This window comes from Ambystoma mexicanum, chromosome 6p (genome assembly GCF_040938575.1).
Source record: "Ambystoma mexicanum isolate Mex_15411 chromosome 6p, UKY_AmexF1_1, whole genome shotgun sequence".
In the NCBI taxonomy this organism is placed as follows: Eukaryota; Metazoa; Chordata; class Amphibia; order Caudata; family Ambystomatidae; genus Ambystoma; species Ambystoma mexicanum.
In genome coordinates this window covers 1519427446-1519443519 of record NC_090935.1, presented here as the reverse complement: position 1 = coordinate 1519443519, position 16074 = coordinate 1519427446, and the positions used below count along the sequence as shown (strand labels likewise).

The window sequence follows — 16074 nt, the reverse complement described above, 5'->3', positions numbered from 1 at the left end:
CTCCAGGTGCAGATAGCAAAGTTTCCACTTTTCCTGTTTTCCATGATTATATCCGGTATCAGTCCATTCGGCCAATAATATATGCAACACTCCCAACCAATCGGAATCCAATGTAAAAGTAGGGCTTGCTCAAAAGCACTACATAATCTGATGACAATTTTCAAAGGATAGGTACTTTCAAACTGACAAATCGCTCCTTGGATTTGATAAAACTCTATCAGAAAACCAAAAACATAAAGATACTTCAGAATGTTCAGCTTTGAATTTAAGCCATGTTAGAACCAGAGAGAGGGAAACAGTCACACCTGAAACATGAAGACTCCAAGTAGCAGAGACTTTTCTGTTGCTGCAAGTTGAAAGAAGGGCGGGGGAGAGAAAGCAAAGATTAGATTATGTTGACATACTTTCTGTGGCTATGACTCTCAAAGGAACAGTCTCGAGACATCTCGCTCCAGCGAATCCTGGCTGGCACCTAAAGGGCAAAAATGTGATGAGCAAGACACCAATAACTACTGAAGCATTATGACTGTTACCAAGACCCCTAGACGTGATAGGGGTAGCCTCAAAAGGGAATGCTTTCATTAGAAAACAGTATTAATCTGCAAACCAGAATGAACATGAACATTTGGCCCTTCTAAGGCCCTTATTCACAGAACGTTTTTCAATGGGGTTTTGCCATTATAAAACGGCTCTGTGAATTAGGCCCTAAGTGTTTAAATATTAAATGAAGGGAAAGACTGCCCCAGACAAAATACTGACACATTTTAAGAAGGAGTAAACTCAATATCGGTCCCTCCAGGGCTGCTCCTTACTTCAACACGATGGAGGATGTCAAAAGCTTCTACAGCCACAGCACGCAGCCACCCTGTGCTTTAGGCCCAGGTCTATACTGTGCAGCCCCACCCAGCCATGAAATCTTGCCTAATCCACTGACTGCAGGGGTATGTGTGTGTCCGGGGAGATGGGGTGTTCGGGAGGGTGGGGGGGTTTTGTATGACAAATAGTTTCTCCACTGGGGTGTGCACAACAGTTATGGGGCTTCTGGCCTACATGTCATTCCAACTGGAGTACCTGGAAAGCTTGTAATCGGCTTTGCCAGACTATACAGGATACAACCAGCACAGCCTAGAAGGTGGGAAGTTGCTCTGTGCCTCTTGAGTTGCATGGGAAAATCGTATAGGAGACTATGGACATGCGGAACAAACAACATACGCTAGCAGATGTAATGCGACGAGTAATGTACAGTACATGAAATATGTACATATTTTGAGTCTCTGGTGCTACTTTAGGATTTTGTTTTGCAATTAGAGTTTGGAAATCGCAATTGCCGAATGACAAAACTGAATGTGAAACTGAACCAAATCCCCAGTGTTTCTTTATCAAACTCATGAAGATGAAGTTAAACAAAAAAATTAAAACGTATGCACAGAGCTCAGCTCATAATAAATCTGGAGCACTTTTTATTTAAGCCCACATAGGGCACCCCCCTCCACATTTACAACTGGTGGTCCAAAATGAAGGACATGACTGACCTCAAGGAAGGCGTATCACAGCACCTGCTTTTCCATTTTTATTTTTTTTTAAATAAAGGCTTGATACAAATGGATTTCCCACTACATTTATATGTACAAATTCTGCTACCCGGCAAAACTAGGGGATTATATATACATGAACACTAAGGCCCGATTTACAAAAATCCCAATGAAAATGTTTTTGTGAATCAGGCTCTAAGAGCACTATGCATTTACCCTTACTGGGTCTGTCTCAAATTAACTGGAAGCAGCGTATGCCTTTTGCATAATACGAATAAGAATAATTTATCAAATCAAAAGTTTTTTTATGAAATGCCTAAATAATGCTATTTTCAATCTGTGTGATACTGTGGTCCAGTGCCGTGAGTTACATCACTTAAATCAATGTGCTGCTTTAGTTGAAAATAAAAACATTGCTTCCATTTAATATAGATTATGAATAAATATCGGATATATAGTCATTTGAATTCGTTTATCCAAGCAAAGCTAAAGAAGAAATGGGCTCCATTTAAAAAGCTTGATAGTGCCCGTTTCTCTATGATGACTTGGCCAATTGTACCTGTTCACTACTGGTGCAAGCTGATACAATGATGGGACCACAACAAGGAAAATTGTCTTTGTAAATATACAACTTGACATTTTCACAAGGACGTGCATGCAGTCTGTATTGCATTGCCACCAAGCACCAAAACCATCATCCATACATTTAAATCAACATCTCTGAACTTTTATTTTTTGCATCCTTTTACAAAATTAAAACTTAGTGAAGAAACGGAAGTATCACAGCCAGAATGAGTTCCTTTCACTCTTTTGGCAATAGCAGGACTATGTCATGTCGCTGCGCAATGTGAGGGGAAAGAAAAAAGATGGCGGGTGGGGTGTGGTCATGAAACAGAAACAGTTGATTTTTTATGCAATAATTCCCTCGGTGGGGTGGCATTACCGCTTGTAAATAGCCTGCAGCCCAAGCTACAGACCTTATCCTGGGATCGGGGGCCTTTATCAAGTGTTAATGCTACCTCCCTGAGAGTCTTATAGCTATTGCCACCCAGGAATGTTTTCCACAGGGCATTGGTAGGGCATAACTGGTAGGGTAGGACTGTCACAGGAAACTCAAGAAGGGACCACATTACTGGGGACAGAAAGTCCCTTCATTGGCTAGCCCAGGAAGACTGCATCATCTTTAAATCAAAGTCCATTGTTCATCACTGCCAATTCAGATCGGCCCTGCCTACCTAAAAAATCAAGTCACCCCATACGAACCAAGCACGCCTTGAGGTCTAAGGCCCAAGGGCTAGTGAAAGTCAGCTACTCAAAAAAGACCAATGGACTACATAGGGCCTTCCCCTCCAGAGCAGCCACCAAATGGAACGAGCTCCCTAGCCACCTAAGACTAGAACCCAACTATCTACAGTTTAGGAAAAAACTGAAAACCTTGATGTTCAAATAGTCATTGCTTAAATACCAAGACGAACTATAAACCCTCCATAACTGTACTGATACCATGGCGTCCTGTCTCTTTCTGTTCTTGTATTGTCTAGTTGTAATGCACCCTGATGCCTGCGGCGCTCTAGAAACAAATACATAAATAAATATGAATATGTTGTTTATTTACCTAAAATATTTTTCTGAGACAATATTATCTCTTAACTAACTAAGGGTGAGGTCCAGGCTATTACAAAGTCACGACACATAGTGGCATCTGGAAAAAGGTTCAGTTCCTAGAGACAATGTTACACTAAAAGCACTCTGTGTGAAACTGGGAGAAAATAGGCCAAACCAGTTATTGGGTGAAGGCCATCCTTTGGGTGCTTATAACAAGCCTTGTAGTATTAACGTTATCAATGACCCTCTCTCCCCCAGGGAACCACAACAGTGGTAGGAAGATGGGCAGAGGTAGGGATGAATAATTTGAAGCATGATGTTACGGCTAATGAAGGGCAAAAGTGAGGGAGGGGTGAGCACAAAGAGCACAAAGATAAATAGGCAGCCAAGTAAGAATGGGAGGATTCACCCATGACAAGACCCAGCAAGTCAAAATGAATCAGGAGGAAATATGATTGGCACAAAATAGAACTGAAAAGAAGTAAGGACAGACAAAGGGGCTTTAAATTTGCCTGCTTGCATTTTGGAAACAAGTATATCCTTAGGTTATTTTATCTACCTGTTAACGTCTTTACAAACTAAGACTAGCAAGGAGTTAAAACGAATACATACACTAAAGAGAGAAAACAAGAATGAAATAAATACCGTTTTAAAACAGTGTACGACTCTCTGAAGAATATGAAAATTGAAATGGTGCAAATAAAATTGAAGATAGAAAGATTAAGCAGAAACTGGACAAGGTAGGGAAGTATTATGCAAATACAGCAATGGTCAGAACAAGAGAAACATGTGTCATCTAAAAAATGATTTAAAAATAAAGTGAGTTGGTAAAATATTTCACTAGAAACATGTTTCCAGATTGAATTATTGACTACAGAATGATCAGCATTAGATTGCTGGAATTTGGACCGAGATATTCAGAGTGAATTTACAGTACCTCTACAACCTAACCGCATTAATAAGAATGCATGACACTAATTTATTTTGCAGACCTTTTGCTCAAAGACACAATTATGTACTTATTATGATTTGAAACACGAATCCTGCTTACCAGAAATGTACACCAACCCGTACATTCCCCACTTTAACCTTTATTAGCATTGAGTGAATGATACAATATAAGTAAACACAAACGTCTTTGGAGATGGGTACTTAATTTTCCTAAGGGCATTCATATTTCTATTATTTGTGCCAAGTTGGGAATTAATTCTCTACAGCTGTATACAGACTGGAAATTCCTCCTCCTTTTTAGAAAAATAAACACTCCTATTTCGTTTTTTACTATGTCAGTCGAATTAAAGAAGTCACAGTATTGCACAGTGCTTACCAATTGCATTAACTTTGCTCATAATCACTTACAAAATTAGGCCTTATGGAAACTGATTTGGTGGAAATAACTTATAAAATCAAAAGACATTTAAAGAAATTGGACAGGATTCACACCAAATCCTGTGAACGACTGTTGAGAATCACCCACTTAAAAGAAAAATGCTTTAGCAATATTCCACCATATCTTGCAAAATCATGTAATAGAAGATTGTGCACTGTAGAATCTGACATAGAAACTTTGGAACACTAGTTTGTGCTATGCCCGCGCTTCATATTTATGGAAATTCAAAGGGTCTTCCAAAAACATGCTGTTGAATTCCATTTGGGACCTCATTGTAAGTAGGAAGACAAATCTCCCTGAGTATTACTGTGTTGGATTTTGTTAGCTGACATACTGGAATTTTAGAAATATATATACAATGAATGTTCTTGTGAATTTAAAGCTAATGTATTGATTATATTTATACATTAATAATTCTTATTTTATGATCTATTTTCTTTTGTATTTGTTTTCTTTGTTTTCCTCTGCTACTTTTTTTCTTTTCTGTATAACTTATTATGGTGTATTTTCTTTTTCATTTGTTTTCTTCATTTTCCTATTCTACTTCTTTCTTTTCTTTTTTTACTTTTGTATATGCTTATTTTAAATTGATGTGAATCTTGTTTTATTTGCGAAAGGTTTATTTTTAAGCCAAAACACAAAAAGAAATAAAAAACAAAATAACATAGGCAAGCAAACAGAGGGTTGTTGTGGAAGATGGGGGTGAAGAAATGAAAGTGGTAGAGAGGGAGAACAGACTTGATTTGTGCAGGTGCCTGAAAGCAAACACAATGGATATAACACAAACATTTGCCATACAAAACAAAAGACAAAGCAATGATGTTGAAATAGACACCAGAAGAACCTGCAGGTTTAAGAGACAGCTTTGAAAAAATGTGTTGATGGAAGGCATCCAACCAAGGGGTATGAACAAAGAAGACTGACTTCTAGGAATGATCAGTCAGGCCACTGCCAACGAGTGATTCAAGTACAACAACTGTTCAAGCAATATACCATTTTTAACCTTTAAGGGGAAAGGAGCTGCAGTATTCTGCATCATTGGAGGGTGTTTCAATGCATTTTTTTGACTTAATTGCAAGAAGATTGACAGAAACAAATAGAGCAGCCCAGCAAAGTTTGCTGAATTCCTGCGGTTGCAAAGTCATGCTTGACACATCTCTAACCCTTGTGTTGCTTTAGCAACACTGCCAATGTAATAATTCAAAGAGGGGCAGCAGACGAGTGAGGTTCGTAGGACTCCAGCAGACACAAGTTTGGCCTGCGAGGATCAGGAAAGCCAACCATTTCTCTCCCACTTCCATGAACATTGAAGGAGATCTGTGTAGAAAGTACTGTGGGAGGAGAAGAGTTGTCAGCTGAAGAGGGTTCTTGGAGTTCCCAGCAGAGAGACTGCACAAGAGGGACTTGGCTAAGAGGAGGAGATGCCATCATTGGGCCTCCGGATAATGGTGGTGGGTAGGCTGGCTCCATAGGCCGCAGAAAAAGGGACGTTCTGGTGGACCTCAGCAGGTGTCAGGGAGATTACGTGAGAAGGGGAGTGAGAAGGGGAGTGCCCTAGAGACTAGAAGCAAAGAACAGGGAGGGGGGGTCACGTCCAGTCCCTCATCCTTCCTCCATCCAACCCCGGGGGGGACTGACTGTGACACGTTAAGATCCTCCATGTTCTTCCACGGCTGAGGAAACCTAAAGGCTTGGGCACGTTGGCCTGGGAGGACTCTGCAGCCCATCAATTCAGCCCTTCTGCAATATGGCTCTTACATAGCTGCTCCTGCTGTTTGCGACCTGACCGCCGCTATGAGCTCAGGTGCCTACAATGCTGAGCCCTCTGCATTTGACCTTACAGTCGCTATTTGATAAGCTCTGCCACAGCGCGGGTCTTACATAGCTGCAACTGCTGTTTGTGACCCGACCGTTGCTATTAGCTCAGGCTCATACATATGAACCGCCCTCCGTCAAGATGGATGCCCATGCCCTGCAGACCTCCATCACCCACACCTACACCACTTTCACTGCTTGGACACCAGCTAAATTCATTGTCCACTCCCTACAAGCACAAACGGCCTTGGCCCCTGTTACACTGACATATGCCTCTAGCATCCGGCACAAGAAAAGCAGCCCTCTCTCCGAGTATGGGCTCTGCCCTTGCCCCACAGCCCAGACCCATGCACACAGGGCTCCGTATCTGTGCAGCAGACACAGCAACACACATATCCTTGGCTTGTACCACCCCAGCCCTGTAAGTTTACCAAGAGCTTCTGCCATAACTAATACCTCTTTGGTCCATGAGCCCCATACCATTCTTCACCATGCCTCTCAACTACTGAGCCCAGTGCAGAGAAACAGCAGGCTTGGCATAAAAACCTGCTTCCCACCTGCCACTACTCACCCCCAAACCACACTTCACAGAAACAGGCATCTGGGAGAACATAGATTTCTTGGTCAAACTATATCACCCACACTCTCACCTTTAAGTCTCTGGCATGTCACAACGCTCGGCTGATCAAACCTCGAATGCCTCACCATATCCAGACATCCATACCTCCGAACAACCTAGAAACCAAAACCAGCCCCTACACCCCAGGGCCTACACTCCAGGACAACACCCCAATGGCTTCCTAGAACCGAAGCCTGACCAAAACACCACATCTTCCTAACAAACAGGATTCACCTATGAGTCCCTTAAAAGGGGTCCTGATCAATGTTAGATCTATCCCGCTCATGCTCTCAACATAAATGACCCTATCACTACCCACAACTTTGATGTTTTCGCCGTCACAGAACCGTGGCTCCCCGCAGCATCTGGCCCAGCCCTTTTGCTTGCCATCCCCGCTGGTTATGCCATCTATAGAACGGGCAGACCCTCTGCTCAAGGAGGTGGGGTAGCATTGATGGCTAAAGAATCCCTCCCTCTTAGACATACCTCAGCAGTGATGGCAGGGATCTGGGACCTACTCACCACCAAATTGTCCCTCTCACGCACTGACACCATCACCATATACATTGTCGATCGCCCCCCCCCCCACCCGGCCCAATCCTGACATTTGAAGAGGATTTCTTGCACACAATGGGCAATAATATCAAGCCCACTTCTATAACAATTCTACTAGTGGATCTAAACCTTGGCCTTGATGAAGTGGCAGACCTGAACACGACCACAGTTGCCAACTCACTGTTTCTTCCTACATTGCATCCACAATCCCACCCACATCAAAGGCTGCACATTAGATGAGAGAGTGGACCCCAACTGCCAGGTAGCTGTCCATGCCAACTCCCCCAGCCCATGGTCTGACCATCACATCAAGTCCTTTCCCATTTTGCCCACTAACCTAACCACCCATGCCCGCCCGACCGTGCCAACAGCCTGGGCGTGCAGCTCCCGCACACTCACAAAGGACAGCATTGCACCTTTGTTAAAGGCACTACATCCACTATACCTGCACACCAATGACCCTTACCTACTCGCGAACATATACTCTAGAACGCTTACAACAGCGGTGGACACCATCGCACCCCAAGCGCTCAGGAAATCCAAAACAGCGAAACACCTCAACTCCTGGCACATCACTAAACTATGATCTTTGTGCAAAAAACGCCTGGCGGAAGCTAAGTGGAAGAAAACACCCACAGAGACACAAAAACTACAATTCACTGTAGCAGCAAAACTCTATAGACAAGCCATCATCTTGGCTAAATCCCGCTACTACAACACGAGAATCACCAATGTCAAATCTAACATGACAGAGATATTACAAATTCTGAAAGAATTAGAAACCCCAGCGGCCCCCCTTTCTACCATTACCGTAAGATTAAACTTGGTGCTCGAACATCCAAAAGGGCATGTTGGATAAAATTGATACTCTGCACAAGAAAATCAATCAGAAGCAATCCCTGCTCAAATCCCCCTTAGTACTGCTATTCACTCACCTTCCAGTGAGCTCAAAAGACTCCACCTTCCAACCCCCCCATGTTTCATTTCAGCATTGTCTCGGAGTCAGAAGTTGCCGCAATTCTAAAGAGTCTGAAACCCTCCAGGTGTAAAGGTGACATTTGCCCAGCTTCCATTATCAATGACTGCGCAGACGAACTGGTCCCGCTATCACAAAATTAATTAACACCTCCTTTTCTGCTGGCCAAGTTCCACCTACCCTTAAAGAAGCCTGGGTACCCCCACTGATTAAAAAACCCTCGCTCCACCCTGCAATCCCCAACAACTATCAGCCCATTACCACCGTCCCCTTCCTGCGAAGCAATATTGCACACAGCAGCATACATCCAAATTCAACATCTCCTCGAAGCTCTCCACATCTTGGGGGCACGACAATCTGGTTTCCAGCCTGGCCATGGTACAGAGTCGACACTGCTAGACCTGAAGAACCAGCTTGACGAGATCAGGTATGGGGGAAACCTGCAAACCTGCCCTCCTCTTCCTCTTTTACCTCTCAGCTGCCTTGGACCTGGTCGATCATCAAATCCTCCTCCAACATCTCACCTCTGCAGCAAACCTCTCACCAGAAGCCACCACATAGATTTCCTCCTTCTTAAAGGGCAGATCCATGAGAGTGTTCACCGAGAATAACACAGCCCCACCGGTTCCCATCCTGTGCAGTGTTCCGCAAGGATCCTGTGTTTCCCCCACAGTCTACAACATTCACCAGACCCCTCTTCAATCTGCTAGACATTGGCATATCCTATACTAACTATGCTGATGACACACAGATCCTTCTCCCCTTGTCTTGCAATTACCCAGCTGACACCTGCAAACTGAACAAAGTGTATTCTACGATCCAGGCATTGATGGCCACCCATCGTCTTTGTCTGAATGAGAAAACTGAGGTTCCACAGGTAGAGCCGCCGGCGGTGATCAGGAATCTCAATGCCCAATACACTTCTTTCATCATTGACACTATCCAAATACTGGTCTCATCAGTAAAGACTTTGGGAGTTTACCTTGATGCGACCCATTCACTCACATGCCAAGTGAATGCTATTGCCTCCTCTTCAGCTCACACGACTATACTGATCAATACCGCCAGAGCCTTCCTTTGCCAGGACAGCTGCCTTACAATTGCACAAGCAGTCATAGGATCAAGGCTTGACTATTGTACCACCCTGTTTGCTGGCACCTCCTGTCATAACATTGAAAAGCTACAGGTGATCCTGAATAACTGAAGCTGCTCTCAACATACCAAGATGGGAACACCTCTCATCCGCAAGTAAAAACGTTCACTGGCTTCCCATCCTAGAGCGAAATATCTTCAAAACATTATCTATCACACACAGATGTCTCTGCAACTCAGCTCCTCTCTAGTTGACCCAGAAATACAAAGATCAATCCTCCAGAGCCCGCAGACGAACATACACACGCAAACTGCTGCAACCAAAATACAAACGGTTCAAAGCGGGCGGCTCCAGCTTCCCCACCTTCGCAGCAAAACAGCGGAACTTACTCCCCCCTCCCACCCTGAGAGCGGAACAATCATACTGGGCCTTCAGCAGGTCCCTAAACATTTGGCAGTTTGCCTAATTGCACATGACACTATGCTGATTCTAGGCACTAATCTCTGAATCTACAATTTTTGTCTCTGTAACTGGTACTGCAACAGCACCTTGATGCCTCTGGGTATAGCGTGCTCTATAAATGAATGAATAAATACATAAATAAACCCACAACCTAAAGACAAGGGTCTGCGTCATCACTAGATGTTGGACTGAAGCCAAGATAGCCCTAACTCAGGACGTTGATTGGGATGTTGTGCTATTTTGTGTTTTGATTTCTATACATCTCTTCATTTTGGAACATTGGGGATTTAGAGTCTTTGTGCTTGTAGGAACTATTGAGTTGTTTAACAACCCCCACACCCTTGTTGGGGAACAAGGAACACCTGAGGGTACATTAAAAGTTACATTTTTACAAGCTTGGCTAAGACAACCTGCAAATTCTGGACGCAGACTATGTTGCACCCACATTATCGACTCGTACACCGGTAAATGTTCTTATTGGATCAATTCTTTTTAAAAGGGTTATCGAGCGATGTGCTTTACTTGTTTTTGTCCATCACAATCGAGTGGTTCGTTCTGAACCTCTTTCCTGCTCACTTGAGTCATAGCATTGATTATGCCTCGCTCACATTCCGCTTGCTTCTATCATGTGTACCTAAACAACTCCCATGGTAATGGCTGAACCTAGCAATGCCGGATTATTGTCATTCTCCTTGAAATGCCAGCAGAAGGTGAACACAATAGGCATCCCCCTGAAGGGATCAAACTGCAGGATACTCTGAGCATTAAGGAACAGTGATCTGCTACCTAAGGCTTTGGATGCATAAATACAGGGATTCTATCAGGTTATCTCTCTCTCACAGACGACCACAGAAAAATTGGTAACACTTAAATTTCAACTGCAATCAAGTCTATCACATCGAGAGACCTTTTGGTTTCTCACATCAATGGGGGAAATGCCCTTCTGACGGGGCTCTCAGCTGCTCACTGAGGTGCGTGGCATTTCAAAAGAATCACCCCACCCTATGCAAACTGGGTGGAGCGTCGATGGGGATTGGAGAGAGGGTACCTAAAGGCGTGACATGGTATCCCCTATTTACTAACACTGACATTCATGACCCTCCCTCAGTCTTCATGGTATATTCTCAATCTTATCCCATCCTTCCATGTAGTTTCACACAATGTACTGAGAAGAAGATGCAGCTAAGAGTGGTGCACACTTCCTATTGGAAACACCACTCTAGTACTGGGACGAAGAAGATGGGCCTGGAGGCATTCAGTAATGAAGATCAGGTATCTCACACTAACAGGCTTATACAAGGTCAGGCAAAAGAGTTTAACTCACTTCACCTGCAACCTAAAACAATGAAAAATAGTATAAAAGGTGGAGCCCAATTGTGTACAAGCAGCAGCAGCAGAAGGGAGAGGGAGGACAGAATCTGCCATGCTGGTGGATCATGGAGCCGAGATGCCGACAAAGATCCCGGGAGATCTGCCAGAGGGACTGGGCAGGAACGGGAACCCTCGTGTGGAAAGACGAGCAGCAGGTGCTGCCGTATCGAATGGCGGAGCACGGCACAGTGGCCAGTGTGTGCATGACAAAATGCCCGGCAAACTGACAAACTGACAGCTGCAAAGAGCCGGTAAGTGTCAGAAGACACTGAGGAGACAGGAGTGCTCTGAGGTACCTAAAATAAGTAACAGTCCATGAACGTAAGTGAACGCTGTATTTATTAAATGCTGAACTGAAAGATAGCTACTATTTGAGTGAGCATCAGCCAATGCTGCATTTATTGAATACCGAACTGAAAGAAAGGTGTTATTTGAGTGAGCACAAGTCAATCGGCAATATATCAAATAACGAACTGAAAGAAAGGTGAGCACCAGAAAATGCTGCATTTATTAAATACCGAACTGCAAGAAAGTTGCTTTTTGAGTGAGCACCATTAAATGCTGCATTTATAGAATACCGAACTGAAAGAAAGAAAGCTCTTATTTGACTAAACTATGATGTGCTGAATGGTGCATGAACACTTCAGGTCAAATAGACATATCAAGTGGCACACTGCCAGAAAAACACAATGTGAACAGAACTAAAGATCTATGATGCAATTGAAGAGTTGTTTTCAGCATTACTGAGCAACAGCTTTAGGGAGATTTAAGCTTGCGTGACCTGTGATGTGTGAACTGTGTGGTCTGATAACTGTGCCAAGACTAGGAAACTCTGAATAGTGAAAAAGTTGCAAAGATGTGTGAAACAATTGGTCAAACAAACCTGAGGTTTGGGTCAAGTAGACCCAGTGTTTTCTTATGAACCTTCAACAGATGAAACAAAATTAATGCTCAGTTTAAGTCTTGGGGAACGGAACCCTGAAAGCCAAATAACCAGAGAACATTATCCTGGGGAAAAGCAAACCTGAAGGTGGGTCAAGTGGATCCAGTGTTTTATTGTGAACTTTGAACAGCTGAAACAAGGCTCAGTTAAAGTCTTGGGGAAGAGAAACCAGAGAGCCAAACAACTAGAGAACGTTATCTTGGGGAAAGGAGTCCCAGGACCTCTGTTTGGTGTGAACTGTACTAGGTTTGAACTTGGGGAAGGGAAGCCCAGGACCTTTGTTTCGTGTGAATTGTGCTGCAATCGAACTTAACGAAGGTAATTTCAGAATTTTACCAAACTCTATTGAATTGAAGCTATACTGGAACTATATTGAATTGAGAGAACTCAAGAACTGAAGCTTCAAGTAGCTTAACCTTTACTTTTGAAGATTCCCCAACTATGTTCGGTTGTAGTTGTGAGGACAAGCATAGGTTTTGACACAGACAGATATTTATTTTGGACTTGTAGACGCAGACTTTCGTTAGTTTCTTTGGTAGGGAAATTCCCTCCATAGTATAGGGCAAGTTAGGCGTTACACCATCCACACATTAATAAAGTGTTGTTTGGAGCTATACATCTGTTGTCTGTGTCGTCTCTCTTGATATCATGCCTGTCTCACAACTACTGTTGAAAAATCCCAGATGATATGCTGACAACCCACGCCCTAGCGTTCTGCTGCTCTAGAGCTAGGTCTGTGATTTAACCAATGAAATAAACTAATACATTCTTTAGTAAATGGAAAGTGGATGGTCCAGACAGAATACCCATAGATTGTCACCACAATCAGGTCAAAACTGTGGCTCTTAAGTTGGAAATGGTCTTCAAGGAGGCGTTTCCTTCAGGGAACCTCTCTCAGTTCCTATATGACGGAACTATTGTGTTTCAAAAACAGACTAGGGATCTGTGTAGATGCAGCTTCTATTGACAAATCTCGCTCATTAATGCAGATGCCAAGATCCTGGTGAAATATCTGGTTTGCTTGCTTGATGGCAGACTTCCATCACTTATACACCAGAATCAAACTAGTTGCATTCTAAGGAGACACTCAGCAGACAACATGCAATGCTTACTAAATATCATTACCTCTTCAATGCAGCTCTTTGACGTAATCCCCTTCCTAGATTGGGCACTTCCAGCTACGTTGCGTTGTAAGGAGCGCACTTATGTGAATTGAAACTGTAAAGGGGAATACTGAATTTAGACCATCAGATTGCTAAATGCTTACCTGCACCCTGCTCCTTGCAGGATTGTTACATCAGTTACTTGGGAAAAGGAAACAAGTAATACATGATCGCCGCATGTGTAAAGGCAGTAGTTCTTTTGAACTACAACTGCTAGTAGGAAGAGAGTATTTTTTAACGTCAGCAGGGCTTTAGCACTGGCGCGTTTGCATGCTGGTCTGTGCTGGTCCGCGCTGGATACGAAAGGATGGGCACCAAACAGATGTGTTACCTACTATTGCTGTACACAGGAAAACCGCCTTTTTTGTAGTAAGATACACACCATCTCTGTGTCATGCCTCATAGGCGCAGATGGTCTGTGTGGCACAGATGGAAGCACATTGGTTTGCTATGTTGCAGTTCCCCCAAGATGGCGCTGCTTACTATTTGCAGCATTCCCGATGCTCCTATAGTCCTGGCTGCGCCCCCTGTGTCTGATGGAGGTTATCTGGTGTCTCAGACAGAGTAGCGTCACATTGCTATTGGTTTCCTAGCTATGCTTATTTTTGATCTGTCCATTGATATTCCTTTTGAAGTACGCATCGTAAACCTTTCCGCATTCACCCCTTACTCCTAGAAGTTTCATCCGCCTTCCGCGGCTCTCTCGCTCTCAATCACAGACCCAACCTCATTGCAAAATTCCTGAAGACTTTGTATCTGCTGGTACATATCCTTTTGAGCCCTTGCCTTTTTTTCCTCACATCTTATCCTCACTTGCTTTCACTATTCAGAACAATTCTGTAGAGAAGGAGCCAAGTACCCCCATCTCAATCCCCCCACCCATATTGCCTATATGTTGGGAGCCAAAGTGGATGACACATATAGAGCCATTGAAACTACAGATACCAAGGAGAACCACGGAGGCAAGGTTCCCATTGAGAAAACCATAATTCCATACGAGACAATGTGAGGAACGTTTGAATGAAATGCTGAAAGAAACAGGACAAATAACTGAACGAAAAAAGTGGTGACATCATACAGGTCAGAGCTGACGTGTATAGAAGAGATTCAGAGATGAGAGAATGCAGGCAATTCTATAAGGCATCAGGAAAGTATTGAAGATAAGTGACATTTTGGTATCAAGATGAAGCTTATGCAACGAGATAGATGAACATGTTGAGCTGTTTTATATGTGTACAGATGCAATGAAACGCAAGCAGACAAAGTATTCTTGAGGATACCTTTATAGTGAATAGGTTGCGGCATGCGCCTATATATGTCAGTAAAGAATGGATGTTTCCACCACGTACAATAGCACAGTTAAGCAAAAGTAGTAAGGCCGCTTTTCCAGTATGTCGCAGTTAGAAAAACAAATGAAATTATAGGCAAATCTTAGAAAGGACAGGCGGGATGAGCCAAGAAGCCAAGGTTGTATCAGGCTGGGGCGAGCAGACATTGGTTACAAATCGTGTCAAAGAATTAAGCTTCTATTCAGAAGGCATGGACAAAAACAAGAAGATGTCAGAGGGCTATTAGAAAATAGTATTTTTAATACACTAGAAGCTCGATTTCGTGTTCTTCAGTCACGTGTGAAGAAGAAGTTGGACAAGCATGATGGTCACACCTATGCACGAGGGCAGAGCGTGCCTTCACTCTCCTGAATTTCCCAGAGCAAAGAACACTCCCAAGGACAAGTTCAAAGTCCTAATTGACAGCAGACCTCTGAGGTGATGGATGGATATGCTAATTGGTGGGAAGCTATTGTTAAGACAAGCTCACCAGCACCTGTCTGATTAGCCTGCGTGCTGTTATAGATAGGTGGGAAGGTACTGACGGAGGTTAGAAGCCAACCAATCATAGGGGACCGCACGATCAAGGGGGGCTATAGTTATTTAGCCAGTAGAACGTTGTATATTTAGTGACGTTCCTAGTGACCTGTTTGAAGGAAAGGCTTAGTTGCCCCACCTGATGTTAAGAAGCTTATCACTTTATTCCACTGCCTATACGAGTATGGATCGTATACTTAGATGTTTTCTTAGACCCTATCACACTTGCCACTAGGTTTTTGTATTTTGCCATGTAGGATGACGTTAGGAATATACAGGTTAACGTCACCTATGACGATTTTCTGTTATATAAACAAGCTTTATTCTAAAATGCATTGAGAGATTTTGTGCCGAGACGTCCGTTGATGTAGTTGTACTCCCTGTTTTAGATAATTGATATTAAAACAGTTATCCTTTTGTGTAACGCTCACCTGATATCCACAGGGACGCCACTCAGCCTGACTGGAGCATTTTCGATCTCGAACCCCTCCCATGGACTCTGTTCGGCCAAGGATTGGGCCTGAAATACAGGAATTTCGAGTTTAATTTTACTGTCTCTTGTTGCTTGGATCCCACCTCCCTTGTGGACCCAACTTTCCCCTTAGTTCTCTCCTCACCTTGCTTTCTTGTATGATGCGCTCCCCGTCCTGCATCTCGGTGCAGGGGTGCAATGTTGTTGTGAGCG

General features: G+C 43.4%; 1 protein-coding gene across 17 annotated transcripts in view; it reads right to left on the bottom strand.

The window, feature by feature from the left end:
- The window catches only part of NRG1 (neuregulin 1), a 2309699-nt gene that overhangs the window by 341558 nt on the left and 1952067 nt on the right, over nt 1-16074 (bottom strand). For 8 of the 17 annotated variants that reach the window (XM_069626364.1, XM_069626365.1, XM_069626363.1 and 5 more), the window contains one exon: nt 405-472. The exons of the other annotated variants lie outside the window; for them this stretch is intronic. In XM_069626364.1, the coding sequence (XP_069482465.1) occupies nt 405-472 (68 nt within the window). The remainder of the gene's footprint in view (nt 1-404; nt 473-16074) is intronic. 17 annotated transcript variants of the gene reach the window in all.